The 19,153-nt window shown below is 33.1% G+C and overlaps 2 protein-coding genes across 2 annotated transcripts; one reads left to right on the top strand and one right to left on the bottom strand.

The window, feature by feature from the left end:
- The first annotated feature begins 3,115 nt into the window (after positions 1 to 3,115).
- LOC131605502 (uncharacterized) lies at positions 3,116 to 5,383 on the top strand. Its single transcript, XM_058877849.1, has 7 exons — positions 3,116 to 3,127; positions 3,296 to 3,679; positions 4,181 to 4,443; positions 4,520 to 4,767; positions 4,855 to 4,919; positions 5,009 to 5,128; positions 5,174 to 5,383. Exons 1-7 carry the CDS (start codon positions 3,116 to 3,118, stop codon positions 5,381 to 5,383), a joined length of 1,302 nt encoding a protein of 433 aa, XP_058733832.1.
- A 10,173-nt stretch (positions 5,384 to 15,556) lies between these two features.
- LOC131602592 (abscisic acid 8'-hydroxylase 4-like) lies at positions 15,557 to 18,480 on the bottom strand. Its single transcript, XM_058874744.1, has 9 exons — positions 18,127 to 18,480; positions 17,710 to 18,034; positions 17,388 to 17,537; positions 17,006 to 17,254; positions 16,829 to 16,918; positions 16,499 to 16,577; positions 16,274 to 16,380; positions 16,012 to 16,130; positions 15,557 to 15,890 (listed from the first exon to the last, which is right to left on the bottom strand). Exons 1-9 carry the CDS (start codon positions 18,333 to 18,335, stop codon positions 15,797 to 15,799), a joined length of 1,422 nt encoding a protein of 473 aa, XP_058730727.1. The 5' UTR covers positions 18,336 to 18,480; the 3' UTR covers positions 15,557 to 15,796.
- Between the last annotated feature and the right edge of the window lie 673 nt (positions 18,481 to 19,153).

Here is a 19,153-nt window from a genome sequence, read left to right as displayed (position 1 = left end):
GAGTGTGAGTGTTGGAGAAGAAATGAAACAATGGAGGGAGTGATCATGCTGGTTCAAACTATATCAGACACTTCTGTAGGTGCATCTATATAATAGTGTGACGCTAAGTCATTCCGTAGATGCACCTACGGAACTATCCCTCAACTGAATTTATTTGTATTTTTCCCCATATATAATAGGTTATTATACTTCTGTAGATGTATCTACGGAACCAATCAATTTTTTTGGGATAAATGGGGTGCTTCCGGAGGTGCATCTACAGAAGCTGGGGGCAAAAATGGAATTTCGCCCGGTGTGTAAGAGATCTATGGGGTGGATTGAGAAATTATCTTACTTTATTTTATTATAAAAATACCAAAAATATCTTTAGTTCTTTTTAGGTACATTAATCTATTTATACATACTTTAGTTTTCCCTGATTAATTCTAACATTCACCACTTGTAAATAATTTTATAACTGTACATAAATTCAAATAACAAAAAAAACTTTTTTCTTTCTTAATCAAAAATCCAAAAACACTTTAATTCTATTCAATTAATTAAGGGAAAAGTATTCAAATACTCCCACCTTATGAGGGATCATTTGCTCTCCTAATAAAAGTATTCAGATATCCCCACTTTATGAGAGATCATCTGATGTACTTTCTTAACAAAACACCCACCAATATGATTTTTCTTTTGCCTTTTGACTTTTTCTTAAAACCTTTTCAGATAAGAACATGTTAATTCTCTTCTACGACAATTGCTTAAGTCTCCAAAGGTCGAGCAACAGTAGAATGCAAAATTAGCACCGTTCATTAAAAAATACAAACAAACCAAAATTTTTGAGCCGAACTACGCTGCTCTGATTCCTTGAAAGGGATACATAGGCATTAGGTTGTGGGGCCTAAACGAGCATAACTTTGTAAAAATCTTTCTTCTTTTTCCCGTATTTTCTTTTGCATGCATTCCCTTTTAGCATTAAGCTTTAGACTCATAGGGTTTTCTCGATAATATTCCCTTTTCCTTTTGGAATAAATAAAAGTTCGGTGGCGACTATCTTTCATTCGAGTTAAGTTAATAAATAGCTTACACTCAAAATTTTCCCGCCACAACAGCTGGCCACTCTGCTGGGGACAGATTGACCAATTGCTGGTCCATCCTGAGTGTCACTCCTAGCTCTTGTTTGTCTTTGTCTTTAGGTGTTTACTTTCTTTATGCTTTACTTGCATACATGTTTATATTGTATTATTTGTTGTTATATCCAGGTTTTCTGCTGTCTTGTATGTATGTTGTGCTGGGTATGCTAGTTTTTAAGGTGGGGTGGGATGATACTTTGAGGTAAAAGGCCCAATACCCAGGCCAGTGTACACTTAGTATTAGAGTGGGTACTCATGTCAAATCCCGTGGCCCTTTACCTGCACCCTTAGTGCAAAAGACAAGGTGTTTGAATAGAGAACTCTGGGTGACTATTAAGGACCTCCTGTTTGCATCTAAATTACATACCCGTGAGGTTTGAGATGAGGCAGGAAACTTGACCTTCATCATACCAGATTCATGGTTTTCAAAAAAAGGCGTCGAACCATTGATCTTGTTACTTTTAACCTGGTTCTAATGACAGTTCAACGATTATCCAGTATTTTGGAAGCATTGATCCCGTACATGGTGCTTGGTTTCTTTGGCTCCGTTGGTGCCGAATCTTTAACCCTGTGTGCATATTGCATTGCATATCATTACATGTCATTGCATAGTTCTTGCATTCTTCTAGGTTTCATGGGATCTCATTCCCAGTTGTTTCTTTCTCCCAGTTAGTTGTCAATAATCAAACTTGGTTCCTCAACAACACCTTGGTTTGGAAGCATGTTTCAAGTAATTGTGGAAGAACTCCGACTGGGCCACAAGCTGTTAAGGAAGGAGGTGAATCAATTGAAGTACCAGATGAGTCAGGTTATGGGAATATTGCAAGCTTTGTTGAAGTAGGAGGTAATCCTTCACCGAACACTGCAATGCAAATGGATGTTCCTCCAACCTTGTCTACTATTTCTCCAGCTCAAGGGCATGGCCATTTAGTGATTACTCATTTGCCGCTGAACAGTCCGTCCCAAGAGGATCTTCCTCAATGTATGGTTGCGAAGTTCGCTAGACCACAAACTTCATCCATCTTTCAGCAACACATCTTGATTTCAGAACCAGATGTTGACAAAAACAAGGTGGTCAATGATGCTGCAAAATTAGTTCGAAAGAGTCCGGTGCTCACCTCAAGGTTGGGTAAAATAAGCGTTGATAAAACATTGATGAGATCAATGAATGGAAATAATATTTCAAATACTTTCCAGAGGAAGTTATCTGATATGTTTCCCAAGGTTCTTTCTCAGCAACCACTATATGTTCTTCCCCGAAACAACCAGAATCAAAAGAACCGTGGTAGGACAACCTATGACCTTATTCTAATGACTTACACTGAATTATACCCACATTTGGTTCAACTGGGTTTGATTACGACAAGAGTTTCACCTCCTCCTAATCCTCTTCCTGATGGATTTAGGTCTGATCTACACTATGAGTACCATTAGGAAGCTGTTGGTCATGATTTAAAACATTGTTACGCACTAAAGACTAGAGTTCAAGACTTGGCCAAAGGAAAGGTGATTGATTTCGCGGATTGTACTCCAAATGTTGTTAACAATCCTTTTCTAGAACCTAAAAAGTGAAGCTTCATTGAGAATCAGATTATCTTCCTAAAGCCAGTGTTTTAGATGTGACATCTCATCATTGTTGCTGATTAGTCACTAGGCCATGTTTCTTTTCTGTTTACATTTCCTTCAATTGTAATGTTTGTTTGCTTTTAAACTTGTTTGTTTCTTATTGTTTTTGTTGGAGAAAATCAGACAAAAAGTAAATTTCCGGTACCCTTTTTTGTCCGATACCAGAAATTATTTGATTTTAACAAATTTCTGGTATCCATTTACCGGAATTTCCGGTGTGATTTACCAGAGATTTTAAAAATTCCGGTACATTTACAAAACTCGTTACCCCATATCAGAAATTTCTCAAATTTCCGGTAGAAAACCCAGTACCGGAAATTCCAAATTTTCGGTGTGTACCGAAAATTTATTTAAAACCTAAAATTTCCGGTATGGCAGGCAAGGTTTTATATCTTTGCGGCCCTGAACCGGCAACTTCAGCTTCTTCTGCGGATTCATGTAGTTATCTTACGTAGTACTTCGTGACAGATACAGTATGTTTACTTTACTTTATACGGTTTGTTTTTATAAATTGATGCGGTTATCTAATAGTATATTTTTGTGAATGTTAGATTTTTGAATCACGAGATAAGGTTATAGAATGGGCACGTGCTATTGGAAAAAATCATGGTATTGTTGTTGTTACAATCCAATCCGATTCTGTTAATGGAAAGCGAGAGAGGAAGCATAAATTGATTATGGGTTGTGATAGAGGAGGAAATCACAAAAAGAAAAATGAAGTTGTGGCCCCTTCTGATGGCAATTCTACTATGAGGCTTAGATGCCCATTTAGGCTGGGATCTGTTCCGAGTGGTATTGGTTGGCAAGTGGGGGTTAAATGTGGCATGCATAATCATAAAATAGATAAGGATATGTTAGGTCATGACATCTTGGGACGTCTAAAAGATGATGAAAGAAAGTTTGTGAACGACATGATGAAGTACAATATGGCCAAGGTACATCGTGTCTACTTTGAAAGACAAATACCCAAAAAATCTCACGAGTATTACCCAAATATGCTGAGTTAGAGCAACATACAGACTGGGCAAGAGAGGTGCACTGACTAAAGTGCAAATGTTATTGAGCCTTATTCACCAAGAGGAATATATGTGTTTGTCTAAAAATAAGGAGCATTCAGATATTGTGGCTGATATCTTCTGGACACACCCTGACTCTGTTAAGTTGTTGAATATGTTTCCTTTGGTGTTGATTTTTGATTGCACGTACAAGACAAATAAGTAAGAATTTTAATTTTAATTTCTCCCATATTAAAAATATATCGAATGATCTGGTTGCTGAATGCGTTTTTTAATCGTACAGGTACAGACTACCACTGCTTGAGATTGTTGGTGTTAAATTAACAAAATTCAGTTGCTTTTGTATATTTAGAACTTGCATTAATGAATGCCATTGATTATGTGTATCCAAGTGCGTCTCATTTGCTGTGTACGTTTCAGATTTCAAAAAACATTAGCATGAAATGTAAAGAGTATGTGAAATCAGAAAGACAAGAACATGTCATGGATCAATGGAACAACATGATGTATTCAAATACAGAAGACGAATTTGATGTACATCTAAACCACTTCGAGAGTGTATGTGGTGATGTTCCATCATTTGTCAAGTATTTGAAAGAAACATGGTTAACACCGTATAAGGAAAGATTTGTTGTTGCATGGACTAACATAGTCACTCATTTAGGGAACACAACAACAAACATGTACATTCTTCTAAAAGAAAATATGTTTATGTTTTCTATCTGTGAGTTGTTTATTTAATGTATCTATGATTTCTAGGGTGGAGTCTGCACATTGGAGACTGAAGAACATGTCGACTACAAGTCGTGGTGATTTATGCGCAAGCTGGGAGGCTGTGAACATAATGTTGAAGTTGCAGCTAGGTTCCATAAGAGTGTCGTTTCAAAAAAGTATCGTCAACATTGAGAATTGGTATAACACTCCATTCTATTCTAAATTGCATAGTTTTGTTTCAAAACAGTGTATTCAACTCATTGGAATCGAACTAGAAAGAGTCAAATTTGTTGGTGCGAGCAAGTAGAGGTATGGTTGTTACATTAGAACAACACATGGGTTACCGTGTACGTGTCAGCTCTCCGGTTATCATATTCTAGGCATACCTATACCTTTGGAATCTATTCATGTGTTTTGGACAAAATTGCAAATTTCAAAATATGAGGTGAGACCTGACGAGAGTTAGTGGGATTTAGAAGAGGAGTGCGAAAAGTTGAAGCGAAAATTTAGTACTATGGATATTGTGGGTCAAAGGGTGTTGAAGAAAAAGCTCGTGATATTGCCTATCCATCCACATCTTCAATATGTCCACCGCCGGTGAAATACAAGCCAAAGAGAGGAGCTAAGAAGAGTATAAAAGGTGAAGAAAGTGATGTGCATTGTGATCCAATTCATTGAGAATATGCTGATGCTTCACAGGAAAGTCAGACTACGAAGAGATCATGCACACAACTAAGTGGGAGTCAATCGTCATCCATGCCGATTGGTAAGCAACATTCTACCAATTCTGCAAAAGGCAAGTACTTGTCTCAGTTTCCTGCTTTCTTTCATCCATACATCGATGACTCTGTTAATGTTGAACCGGATGGAGATTGTGGTTTCCGTTGTATTTCATCTGCATTAGGATAGGGGAAGACGCATGTTATGATGTTCGGAGATAATTGCATACTCAAACTCAGCAACACGCACATTTGTTTTCCAAGTTGTTCTATGACACTGTCTCTGATGCTAGTACTTCATTACTCGTAAAAAAACTTGGGTGTTCAGGGTAAGGAGAACTGGATGTCGATCCTGAATATGGATTACCCGATTGCTTCTAGATACAATGTTTTATTTGTTTCTCTTTCGATGTTAATAAACATAACATTTTTCTTGCTTCACATAGCTCCACCCCCATACACGAGTCGACATACAATCATTGTTGTTGGTTTTGTCAACCGTAATGATTGGGTTCAGGTGAAGTTGAGACCCGATTGTCCACTGCCTCCCGTCACTAATCGTTGGAGGAAGAATTGTTCTAATAATGCAAAAGCATGGGAATCAGCATATGCGGGTCGGTTCAGGAATTGTATATGAAGCTAGACATTCGGAAAAATTGTTCTAATGATGCAAAAATTGTAGTTTTGTTGTATTGCATCTATGTATGACATTTATTCTATTTATATATTAAGACAATTAGTTATTTCTACATGTATTTTATTCAAGTATTTTTAAAAAATTAAATCCATGTATTACCAGAAATTTGAAATTTTTGGTATTTTTCAATTATTGGCAATTTCAAATTTCCGGTAACTTTATAAACTGAAGTCACACCGGAAATTTCAAATTTCTAGTACCCGATATTTTAAATTTCCGATATGTTTCTAAGTGATAAAACATATTGGATATTTAAAATATCTGTTACCAGAAATTTAAAATATCCGGTATGTATCATCTGGCGCGGTAACTAGGTAATTTCAACAAAATTTCCGGTATCTATATGAGATTTTTGGTACGGAACCGAAAATTTGCAAAAAACCGATATTTTACTGGGGTAATATGGTAAAAACGTATTCTTTAGGGTGACATGTATAATATGGAAGGTTGCATGTAGATATTTTGAGTTTGTTGGGTGTTAGTCGGATAGGCCCAATCTATCCAGGCCTACGGTACATTGTTGGAAAATTCTTACTTTGTATGAGGGGAACAGTAAAATAGTACCTCAAGTAATTTCAGTTATTAGGTACCATTCTTTTACGGGTTGGAATTTTTCTCATGACGATCATGATCCATTCTTTTCCAAAGTCAATGCATGTCACTATTATTCTCACTAAGAAGTACAGTAAGAAATACAAAAATTTGATGGATGGAATAAAGCTACAGTAAATGATGCATATAGTAGTACAAGAACCCAATCAATCATGTCTTTGACCTTAAACAAAAAGATATGCATGGCATGTAAAAAAACAAGTGTTTAGATATGTTGTTATCCAACTATAGCAGTATTCTTCCTCCACGCTTGTTTGCAATCATGTTTCAACTTTGCGGCGAGCGACCCACGTTACTATCTTAGCTAGGTAGCCATGAGCCTCGTCAAAACACTAGTACAAAAATTGTTAATTTACACCCATTTTTTATTAAATTTACACCCATTATTTTTAATAAAAATCGGGTGTATATCCACAGGGTGAGAAATGTCTAACGCATTTACACCCGTTTAAAACGGGTGTAAAACGGGTGTAAATACGTTCGTAATTACTCCCTATTTTAAGAATATCGGGTGTAAATATGTTCTACGTTACACCCTATTTTAACAAAAATCGGGTGTAATTGGACGTAATTACTTTTTTAATTACACCCTATTTTAATAAAAATCGGGTGTAATTACGTTTTTAATTACACCCTGTTTTAATAAAATCGGGTGTAATTGGGCGTAATTACGTTTTTAATTACATCCTGTTTTAATAAAAATCGGGTGTAATTGAACGTAACTACGTTTTAATTACACCCTATTTTAATAAAAATCGGGTGTAATTGGGCTTAACTACGTTTTAATTACACCCTATTTTAATAAAAATCGGGTGTAATTGAGCGTAACTACGTTTTAATTACACCCTATTTTAATAAAAATCGGGTGTAATTGGGCGTAACTACGTTTTAATTACACCCTATTTTAATAAAAATCGGGTGTAATTGGGCGTAACTACGTTTTAATTACACCTTATTTTAATAAAAATCGGGTGTAATTAGGCGTAATTACGTTTTAATTACACCCTATTTTAATTAAAATCGGGTGTAGATACCTTCTTAATTACCCCCTATTTTAATAAAAATCGGGTGTAAATACGTCATTTATGAATGAACAATTATATTATATTTAAATCTATTTACACCCTATTTCATATACACCATTTAGTTATATTTTATTTTCAGTCATAATATTGCAAATACTATAAAATCATACACATAAAAATCATATTTTAACTAAGTCAAAATATTTTTAATATTAACCAAAAAGTATACAAAATCATGTGCATTCATAATATTTCAAGTACTATAAAATCATACACATAAAAATTATATTTTAACTAAGTCATAACACTTTCTTCATATATAAGTTTTCTTCTTCTTCTTTGGCTTTTGTTTTGGCAACATTTCTATGTCTTTATCCTCTTCAACCATTTGCATTTGATCTTGTAGATTTTGCTCCTCATCCTTTTGAAAATTTCATATGGTGACGTGTCTGTAAATATCTACAAGTTCAACCTATAATAAATTAACAATATTAAAACAATAATTTACATTTTTTTAATAAAAACATGCAAATACGAAAATATTTTAAATTATACTACCTCATCGAATCTTTCAACAATGGAAGTATCAATAATATCAAACATGTTCTTCATTACATAATATTGGAAAAAGAGAAATAAGAGCTATGGTAGAAATAGATATCATTCTTTCATCGGGGTGAATCGTAGTAGCTCTAAAAGCTGATATAGATATGAGCCAAATGGCAATGAGTGAAAGGAAGAGACACTGTGAGGAAGTGTTCATCTTAATATTAACAAGGGAAGCTCAGATATATCAATAATTTAGAAGTGGAGAGTCTGAATATATACTCAGTGTTTTAAAAGGGTTAATCCAATCCCTTAACCTATCTATGTAAAACTAATGTGATTGAGAACTTGTACATTGATGAATCAATCAACTTATTAACTACCCATAAATAAAAGAACTTAAAGTCAAGTGTATGGCTCAATGATGTTTGATTCACATGGATGATTACCAGACATATATTTAAGGGAGGAAAGTGACACAGAAAGTGCATATACAAGTCAAGCTTTACACTATAGTTTCAATAATTTATAACAAACAGATACACGTCTTAAAGTTTCAATAATTTCAGAGACTAAGATAGATAATGAGTAACAAAATGCATATAGAAGTCAAGCTTTAGACTATTTTGCATGTACTACAGATGTATACCCCAGCTAGGAATTTTAACAAACAGATAAACGTCATTGTCATACTAATAACCAATTCATTTCCCAAAATAATCAAAATTAGCATACCTGTTCCAATGAGCTGAAATTGTCAGCAATATATGTCGGTTGCTCATATATTGATCATCATCCAAACTTGCAGCATAAGAAGAAGGTTAATGAACGCTATTACTCACAAAACTTCCATCATAATTAGCAGGAGGGTGTACAGTTAAGTCGTCGATTCGCAATATCTCAAAAGTTACCTGTTATGACTACATCAGTGAGGTTGGTTCCGAAAATCTGCTATATCGTCTGCCTTGAGTGTCCCTCCCTCGACCATAAGACGGTAAGGGCTCGATCACCGGCCACCCACTTTCATCCTAACAAATCACATCACAAACATAACATCAACATTCAAAGCACTTCAAGTACATTGCATTTGCATATTCACATAGATGTACAAGACTAGTTAAGCTAATAATCAAACAGAGGGAAGACATCATCTTTATGTAGGAACAAAGTGAAATGACTGGTGAGATTGAAACTACCAGTCAACCATCTTCCTGGTGGAACATAAAGCTGAGACCCTCCGTTCGACGAGTACTGACTCATATGATCTACCGCCGTTTGAAAGGCTCGTGTGTTCGAAGTTTGTCCATCGCCAACCGCTCCAAACTCCGTCACTGAGGCACTGTAAGCTCTGCAGCTCACAGCACAGTACTCAACATAGTGCTCCTCAGCCGATGTTTTTCGGCTATCAACTACATTCAAGCTTAGGAAAGCAACCAATAGAGACAGTAACAACAATAACACATCCATAGGAAAGAAAGATGAGAAATCAACAATGTTGAGCTATAGATACATGTATAGGTCTGTGTTTATATATATATATATATATATATATATATATATATATATATATATATTAAGCATTATATATATATATATATATATATATATATATATATATATATATATATATATATATATATATATATTAAGCATTATATTTTGCACTTCCTCACTCCACACACCCAACCACAAATTATATTGCTTATTCTGTCATGTGATAACATTAACAGGAATGTGATAAAGTTGCATTTAATTGGTTAAGATTAAACAGAATTTACTAGACCAAACTATTGCATTTTGGTTGGAAGTTGTTAAGTTGGTTTAGTCTTGACATGCATCTAGTGCTTAAAAGTATATGAACCTTTCCATTCCAGCATATGCATATCTTTTTTAAATTCATTTCCCTTTTGGTGGAGCATGGTCATAATTGATACTCCACTTTCAATCAACCATATATGTTAATTTGGAATATGAGTTCAAATGGATAGCTTAGCTAGTATGGCTCATAAAATTGCCACAAAGGCTGAACTTTTTCAGTTACAAAGAACCATAAATATTTCTTGAATTGTCTCATTCCCAGTATTCCCTTTATGAAAGAAACAAGTTTTACATCAACATAGACATTTGAGTATTATGAGGAGAACATGACAAAAACTAAAAATAACTAGAGACATAAGAATAAAAATACCTAGTAGTATTTGAACTGATACAAGTGAAGTATATATAAATATATTTATTTCACAAATATCTCAAAAATTTATATATCAAAAGTAACCTTTTCTTTTTGAACTTTATACATCATTTATGCAGTGACTGTCCTAATTAACCAAACTTTCTAGCTACCTATTCTAATGAATCAGATCTAAAGAATTTCCATAAGAGTCATCCTAACATCAATTAAACATTTATACAAAGCTTTTACTATTTCCTCAATATCCTGAACTATTTCCTCCAATTCCTTGGAAGTTTTGGAAGGAAAGCGGGTTTTGTGGTCACTCCCCTGTTTCTGCATTATTATATTGTCACACAGAAATTCATTCTTCACTCGAAGGACTTGTTCCATTAGTTTGCATAATATTAACCCAACATGGCTCCCTATCTTGAGAACTCTGTATCATAATTGTGATTTTAATCCAAGAAACTAAATTATGAAGAAATCCTAATCAGATCAACATTACTGTTGTTGTTAACAAAGAATGAAAGTGGCTACAAAGTGCCCAAAAAAATCATTACCAAGCACTAAATTAAAAACACGGTCAAGTAGAGTAGGATAATCAGAAAATGGTGCATATTTCAATTTCCAAAATGTATTATCATTGTTGAAAATCAATAGGCAGCTTAGCTAGGAAAGTCATACCCCAACTCAGAAAATATTGCTGCATGGAAAAAGTAAATTTTACAGATATTATATTGGTCTATAGCTAAAGCTATGTACTAAGAAACAAATACATGAAAGAGAAATCAGTGTTGGTGTTCCCAATTTCTTCTGTTTCCTATTTGAATACGAGAGAGGTATGTATTTTTCTTTAGCCTGAAATGGAAGGTTTCTTCTATTTTAAACCACACATGAACCTTTCAGTATCACCACTATACAGTACATTGAGATCAACATTTTTAAGTGTTTGGCCAAGAAGTAGACTACTTACAAGACATTAGTTTTCCTCATTTACGTGCAACACGGTGTAATGCTTAATAGCTTCAGGATACTTCTGCTGCTTAAAGAATTCATTCCCTGCAAGTCAATGATAATAATGAGCAGGTCGAGATCCTTTCCTTGCAGAAGGTGTATATGAAGAAGTCCTTCAAAGTTCAAACAGACATTTTTACAAACACTTTCCATGCATCCATCTCTCACATTTGAAAGTTCAAATTTACCTATTAATTTTACATTTAGCATAAACAAATTGTTGAGAAATTACAAGAAAAAAGAATCATAAAATTATATAGAAGCGTCCTGAATCGTTATTGTAGATTGAATCAGATAACGATGATCAATGACGTTGCTGCGTTGAGCTCACCTGTGTTCTGGAATCGTTGCAGTTGTGTGTGTCAGTTTTCGTTTTCGCCGATGATGATGATGTTGTCCGTGAGGTGAAGCTCGCGTCGGTGTTTGCAATTGCGTTGAAGATTGAAGGATCTGTAGGTTGTGCTTCTGTTGTTGATGCACCGTGGTTGCTGTTGAATCTGCTTGAAGGATAAAGTTGTGTCGATGTGCTGCAGATGGATGATGGGTTCTATATGTTGCGTTGCTGCAATCTGAATAGTGAGGCAAGTGAAGTGGTATGTTGGAGACTCTCTTGCAGGTTTAGATGCGTCAATGAAAGGAATGTTTGAAGACTGTGCATATGTTCATTTGCGGGTGTCGAGTTCAGTTATAAAATTAAATAATTTTTTTAAGCAATTTAAATTTACACCCGTTTTAAATTAAATGGGAGTAATTGATATCTGATTATAATAATATTTTTAATTTACACCCGATTTTTAATAAATAGAGTGTAATTTGTCACATGTTAATCCTTAAAATGAAACTTTATTTACAAAATTGCCATCATGATTCTAATTTACACCCGTTTTTAGAATATTGGGTGTAAATTTTTAAATTATATTGTTCTTTTTGTACTAGTGAAAGAGGCAAAAATGAATCTTGTTGTTTGATATGCAAATAAAGGAAGATTGTAAGAGATATGTTCCCGAGCAGTAAGGCTATGATTAATTCCTTGTTGGGCTGCCACTTACAGAATATTTTACAGCACAAATATATGGATGCCTATATGCTTTATATGCTTTAGTAATGTACATTAGTAATGTACTGTGCCAAATCCAAATAGATGGATGCTTATATGCTTTTCGACAATGAAATATGAATGGACTATACTACTTCTTTTGATTTACATAGGTATCTAATTCATTTTTCTTTTATTACTAAACTAATTAGTATTTATATATGTATATGCGAATCAAGCTGAAGAAGACGACTTAAAGGATCGAAGCCCCAAAAGAATCAAAAGAGGTGAAAAAATATATTCAACTATTTCTTTAGCTAATCTATGATAATTACATTTTCGTTAGAAAATAAAGTGCTAACTTTTGTTCGATGAATAATGCTATTATGGACCTTCTTATATTTAACAATGTTTTTTGGTCTTTTTTCCTTTAAATATTTGATTTATTGTATATGATCTTCATAAATGTCTCCAACAATAATATATGACTTTTTTATTTTAAATTCAAATCTCCATTTAAACTTGATTTGAACATCCCAAGTTGTCAAACAAATTAAAGTATCAAACAAACATTGCTAAATTGATTGCAACAAATTTGATTAAATCCCAATTAGAAATTGCACACCAAACAATATCCATATGACATGCTGACAAGGCCAGATGTTGTACTGCACATGCTGGAACATCGAATACCACATGTTGCACTGGAACATCCAAACTAACTCTTCATCATGATTCTATAGATCTTCTTTATAGAGTGAATTTTGTATAGAATAGTAAGTCTGAACAAAAACTGCAATAAAGTAAGAGACCAGATGTAGCGACACACATGTTCACTACAAGAAAAGTGTGATATAGCCACTTAATGTTGCGACGTGATTATCACGTGGCTCAAAAAAGTGAGTTGCGACGTGATAATCACGTCACTATAGGTTTTTTATATTAAAAAACTAAAACCAATGTTGGCACATGGGGTGTCTTTAAATATTATTTTTTAAAAAAAGTTGCGAAATGAAAAACACGTCGCAACATTTAAATAAAATAAAAAAAATTGAAAACAGATAAAGTAGTCTGACAAAGGGGGAATTTCAAAGGGGGGAATTTCAAATTTTCATTTTTTTTGTTGCGGCGTGTATTTCACGTCGCAAGTATTTTTAGTATACCACGCCATAATTATTGCTGAACGTTGACTGACACATTTATTGCTTTAGGAAGTTGCGACGTGATTTTCACTTCGCAACCTAGACACGTGAAAATCACGTCGCTAAACTCTTTATTACCTTTTGCCAAAAAGCTTCTTCCCCTCTCTCGTTCCAGAAACCTTTCTTCCCCAACTTCTTTCTCTTCTTCCTCATTTTCTCCAACCCTTCTTCCCCATTTTCTCCAACCCTTCTTCCTCATTTTCTTCCAAAATCTCTTCCCCATTCAAGGTAAGTATGAAATCCTTTTTAATTTTCTGTATAATTTCGTTTTAATTTGTTAATTTCGTTTTAATTTTTATAATTTATTTGTTTGTGTTATAAATTTTTTTTTAGGTGTAATATTTGTGATTGAAGATTAGAGGAAGATATTTGAAGATATTTGAAGATTGATAGAGGAAGATAGAGGTAATTTTGGCATTTTATTTTTTTTAGGTTTTCTTTTATTGATGAATTAGATTGTAGAAAATTAGGTTTGTAGAAAATTATATTGAAGGTTAAAATTGATGGATGTTAGTTTTGTAGTAAATTAGGTTTGTAGAAAATTAGAGTTGGAAATTAGATTGTAAATTAGAGTAAAAAAATTGATGATTAGAGTTGAAATAGATTGAATAGATTGAATATTGAATTTTAATAGATTGAATATTGAATTTTAATTTTGTGGAAACCAAAATATGGGGGGTTCTGCGCCGACTGATCAGGAAAATCTAAATGAGGATGAGTTTCCCGACCCGGATTGATTGTTGATTTAGTTTAGTTTTTATTTTGTTGTTATAACTTTTAATTTTGAATTTGTGTAAACTATTAATTAAATTATAATTACATTATTTAGTAATATTAGATTTATAATATTAAATTTATAATTACATTATTTTTTAATATTAGATTTATATTTAGTTTATTGAATTAATTTATAAATTTTATAAATTTTAATATATTTAGTTTATTAATTTAATTATATATATATATATATATATATATATATATATATATATATATATATATATATATATATATATATATATATATATATATATATATATTTGGTTTTTTGCAAAAAAAAAAATATTAGTGACGTGATTGCCATGTCACTAAGTAGTGACATGAAAATCACGTCGCAATATTAGACATTAAATGTGCTTTTCATTTACTCCTAGGCAAATTTAGTGACGTGATTGCCATGTCACTAAGTAGTGACATGTAAATCACGTCGCAACTAAAGATGCTTTTCTGACTCAAACGCTGCTACGCCTGCTCTGACTGAATATGCATTAATCTCTGACCCAAATTTTGCGACGTGATTTTCACTTCACTAAATAGTGAAGTGAAAATCACGTCACTAAAAGTTGCCACCTTGCCTCCTGCGACGTGAATTTTCACTTCGCAAATATTGATTTGTGATGTGTTTTTTTGGTTTGTGGCGTGATATTCACGTCACTACTGAGGCTTTTTTTTGTAGTGGTTGGAACATCGGGTTTCACATGTGTCCCTACTCTATCAGAACTAATTCGAACAAACTTCATGTTGTTTTGCATAATAGAAGTCAATGCCACGAGTATTCACATATATAGGAAATTCCATTCGTGAACAAATGAAGAGAAAAAAAAAACCTGAATATTGTGAAATTGAGTTTTATAGCCAGCAAGCTTCCTCACGAAACCATTGAAAAATTTATGGTTTGACTATTTGAAGACATTGATGGAAATTGCAATCACAGGAAACATAAATTAGGGGGAGTGTTGTGTTCTGAAATTCAATACTAATAAGTCAATTACTTGTTATGCAAGTAAGTTGTTAGGTTCATTCGTGAACGAGACAAGTTTAATATGTTAATTTCAAAGTTAATTAATTAAATTGGTTATGATTATTACTAGTTAGTTGGGAAATTTTTCCTATTAGTAATCAATTCACATCAATAATTATGTTGAATCATTACTCAATAGTGTAGCTTTATTATTCTTCTCTAATCCTCTAAACATCATATTTTCCCCCTCTTTATTCCTTTCTGTTGATCAAACAAATGTACAAGTATTCCAAAAAATTTAATTGTAATGAGTTAAATACTATAAAAATTAAATTTTCTCTTATAAATAGGATCAGCCGAAACAAATTACTATCAATGATGCTAACAAGCTTACTATCCTTTACATTAGTCTAGGCAAGATGTTATTCTAAAAGAGAGTATTGCATCAAAGTTAAGAAGGAAGACATACATACATTATCTAAAAATTACATGAATGATTAATAAAGGATAATAATATATTAATTTGTTGTCATTAATCTAGCTAATCTTCCTTGACTTTATTGTTCTCTCAAAAATCTTGTTGGTAGACCATGAATTGGGATTGGGAATGGACTATATTGAACTCCACTTTCATGTCCTTCTACCTCCCACCTACAAATCACCAATTAAATTGAACACATTAATCATTAGAACACTCAAAATATGATTATGATATATATTGCTTGTGTAGATATAGTAGAGAATATCATAGTTAATGAAGTTGAAATTTCACCTAAATTTTGTTACTAGATGGTGAATTAGTATCAACATATTCAACTTGGCTAGCTCATTTCCAGGACAAGAGTGCACTCCATTACCAAATGGCATAAATGTATATGGCTTTGGAGAAACCTACAATCATCCAGAATCCAAATTAAGATGTATTCAAACTTCAAAGTCAAAACCAAAATAACTAGAAATTTATTTATTTATTTATTTATTATTAATTTGATCAAGTGGTAGAAAAATAATTAAATATTAGCATAGTACTATACCTCAAATCTTGATGGGTCAAAACTGTGAGGATTAATGAAGAACTCTGGATTGTGGTGGATGTTTCTGAACAGTGGCATGACTTTCCAACCCTTTGGTATTAAATATCCTTAATAGTTTTGCATGAAAGAACATTTTAGAAATTAATCATGTAGAAAATAGTAAAAGCTTTTGAAAATGATACTTCCTATAAATGTACAGAAGATTATAGTGTCTAAAATTGTTACCCTTGTATACTACATCAACCACAGCTTCCCTAAAAGTAAATGAGATTATACTTGCCATCCTTAGACTTTCCAATATTACCTACAATATAACATGATTTTGATAAGAAATATATTCATTAAATTGCTTTCAATATAAAGCTATCAACTATGAATGACGGATATCAGAAACATGACAACACTACTGACACGTCTTTGAAAAAATAAATAAAAAATAAATAAATTAAACGAAGTCAAGTGTCGGTGTCTAAAACTACACACCGACACTAAATCATCCACACATTTGATCAGAAGTGTTAGTGTTAGGGAGCCAATGAGTAATATATAACATACCCTATGAGTTATTGGCATATTTCTTGTTTGACTCCAACTCAATGGGATCTTCCCTCCATCATTGGCTTCATATATTGACATTTGCTCTGCCTACAATAGTACAATAAAGTTTAAATATCTGATTTGCAACACTTCTGAGGGGACAATTTAATTAAGAGGGCTAATAATAACACTTACTTTTACTGCTTCAAGAAGTTTCTGATCATCATGAAGGTACTTGAGAATCCAAGTTAGAACACTTGCTGTAGTATCTTGAGCTGCAAATAGTACTCCAATTACATTATCAGCAATTTTCTCATCAGTTAACATTTCTCCTTTTTCATCTTTGTAGTTTAGCATGTGGCTTAATAGATCCTTTTCCATCAATTTCTGCTCCTTTTTCTTGCAAATTATCTCACTTATAATCTCATGAATTCTCCGCCTCGCCTTTAGAACATTTAACACCAAAAAATAACAATTAGAATGAGAAAATACAGAGAATTATAGCCCAAGAAAACAACATACAAAAATTATATAGCTGTTGTGCCAAATATAGATAAAAAAATGCAGTGTAGCATACCAAAAGTGCTTTGGAGTATGCAGTACCAGGTATCCTAGTTGGAAAAGAATTGTAGCCTTTCTCTACAATGCTGTAATTTTCCTTAAGTTGTACTCTATAATTGTCTTCCAAGTTACCGAAAACGGAGAGGATTCCGATATTGAAAGAGAACTGTCAAGAATCAACCAAACCAAACAATGATATTCAAATCTATGCAATAAATTAAAGTACTCTTCCGTCTCTTTCTGTACGCACTCTTTTGAACTGCAAAATAATGTTTACAGAAAGAGACGGAGGAGTATGAAACAAGACAATAGATTGCATATCATAAAAAACCTCCAACCTTTTTCATTTCATGAAAAGCATTAACGACTTGTCCAACAGAAACCCAAGATTCCAAAGATGAAATGACTTGTGTTTCAATATCTGGGATCAGTTTCTTGATTGATTCAGGAGAAAGTGAGGTTTGAACAAGTTTCCTAATGCGAGTGTGATAATCTCCTTGATGAAAGAACAATGCAGAAGAACCAATAAGCTTCTCTTTGCTTTTGGGGTATGTAGGTTTGAACAAGTGAGAATGAGTGACCAACACAAATCTTGCAGCCTCAGGACTTGCCAGCATCACACATGGACATCCTAGTATATGTGTTTTAAATATTTCTCCATATCTGATTATCATCATTTAATTAAGTTAGTACTATATTGTATCCACCAAGTTTAAGGTTACATAAAATAATATATTAAGGAACAGAAAAAGAACCTTTTTTGTTTAGAAGCAAAGAAGATATTAGGGTGTTGAGAATAGAGTTGAAGAGTTTGTCCTATATAAGGCCAACCCATTGAACCTGGAGGAAGCTTAGGCTTGGATGTGGAGTTGTGTTTATTCAAGTGTCTCTTTATGAATGGATAAGAGATCAAGAGAGTTGAGAGAAAGAGGAAGATGTTAACTGAAATTGCAAAAAACTCCATATGGAATATGTGCTATAGCTTATATAAGGTTGAAGTGAATGAATGATGAATGAGCCATTTGTGTTGAGGTTGAATGATATATATATAGTAGAAGGTAGCATGGATTATGGAAATAGTATAGAGTTGTTTAATATTATTGTGAACAGTTTGGGTTTGAATTGCTACATTATAAAGGAGGCATATATGCGAGGTGAATGATGAAAGGTGATTTCGACAAATTATCTGGTCGGTAGTCGGCACTACGTAGAGTTTTCTATGCCATTCTTTTTCGTCTTTGTAATAGTGTTGGTTGACAAAATAAGATACATCCAAGAGAGGGTAGAAGCGTAATGCTTACATTTGTATACATAAATAAATCAATGAAGATTCAAGATTAGTTATGTAGTATATTCCAGATATTTAATTATTCAGCTTTGTGTATCGACCAATCTCCCATCCATATGCGATTGAATGAGTTTTATGATTGATTGCATATGTCATTAATATTAAGAAATTTCTTAATGCACTATAGACTTCTCTAGCGCACCACGTGAAAATACATTAATGTTTTTGGATTTTGGAGATGCATCTCCGGACGCATTAAACATATACTGATGAGTCTTTTATTTCGGAGATGTATATTTGTAAATTTTTTAGAGATGTATTTTCGGAGTGTTATAAAGCTGAAGTAGAAAAACAGCATGTTGACAAAATAAAATTACCATTGATATCATAACATCAGCAATACATAAGAGATTTTAACATAAATCAAACATTACATTTTAATATACGGGTGGACATTGCAACGTCTTGATAATATCATCAACCGATCTCGAAAC

This window comes from Vicia villosa, linkage group LG5 (genome assembly GCF_029867415.1).
Source record: "Vicia villosa cultivar HV-30 ecotype Madison, WI linkage group LG5, Vvil1.0, whole genome shotgun sequence".
Classification (NCBI taxonomy): domain Eukaryota; kingdom Viridiplantae; phylum Streptophyta; class Magnoliopsida; order Fabales; family Fabaceae; genus Vicia; species Vicia villosa.
The sequence above is the reverse complement of the archived record's forward strand: the minus strand, read 5'-3'. Positions and strand labels throughout refer to the sequence as shown.

Coding starts and splice junctions, on each gene's coding strand:
- LOC131602592 (XM_058874744.1), bottom strand. CDS start 18,335: ATGGAGTTTTTTGCAATTTCAGTTAACATCTTCCTCTTTCTCTCAACT. Junction 18,035..18,126: donor TTTGCTTCTAAACAAAAAAG/GTTCTTTTTCTG, acceptor GATGATAATCAG/ATATGGAGAAATATTTAAAA. Junction 16,131..16,273: donor TTGACCCATCAAGATTTGAG/GTATAGTACTAT, acceptor GGATGATTGTAG/GTTTCTCCAAAGCCATATAC.
- LOC131605502 (XM_058877849.1), top strand. Junction 3,680..4,180: donor TGAAGTACAATATGGCCAAG/GTACATCGTGTC, acceptor TGTACGTTTCAG/ATTTCAAAAAACATTAGCAT. Junction 4,768..4,854: donor AGAAAGAGTCAAATTTGTTG/GTGCGAGCAAGT, acceptor ATCATATTCTAG/GCATACCTATACCTTTGGAA.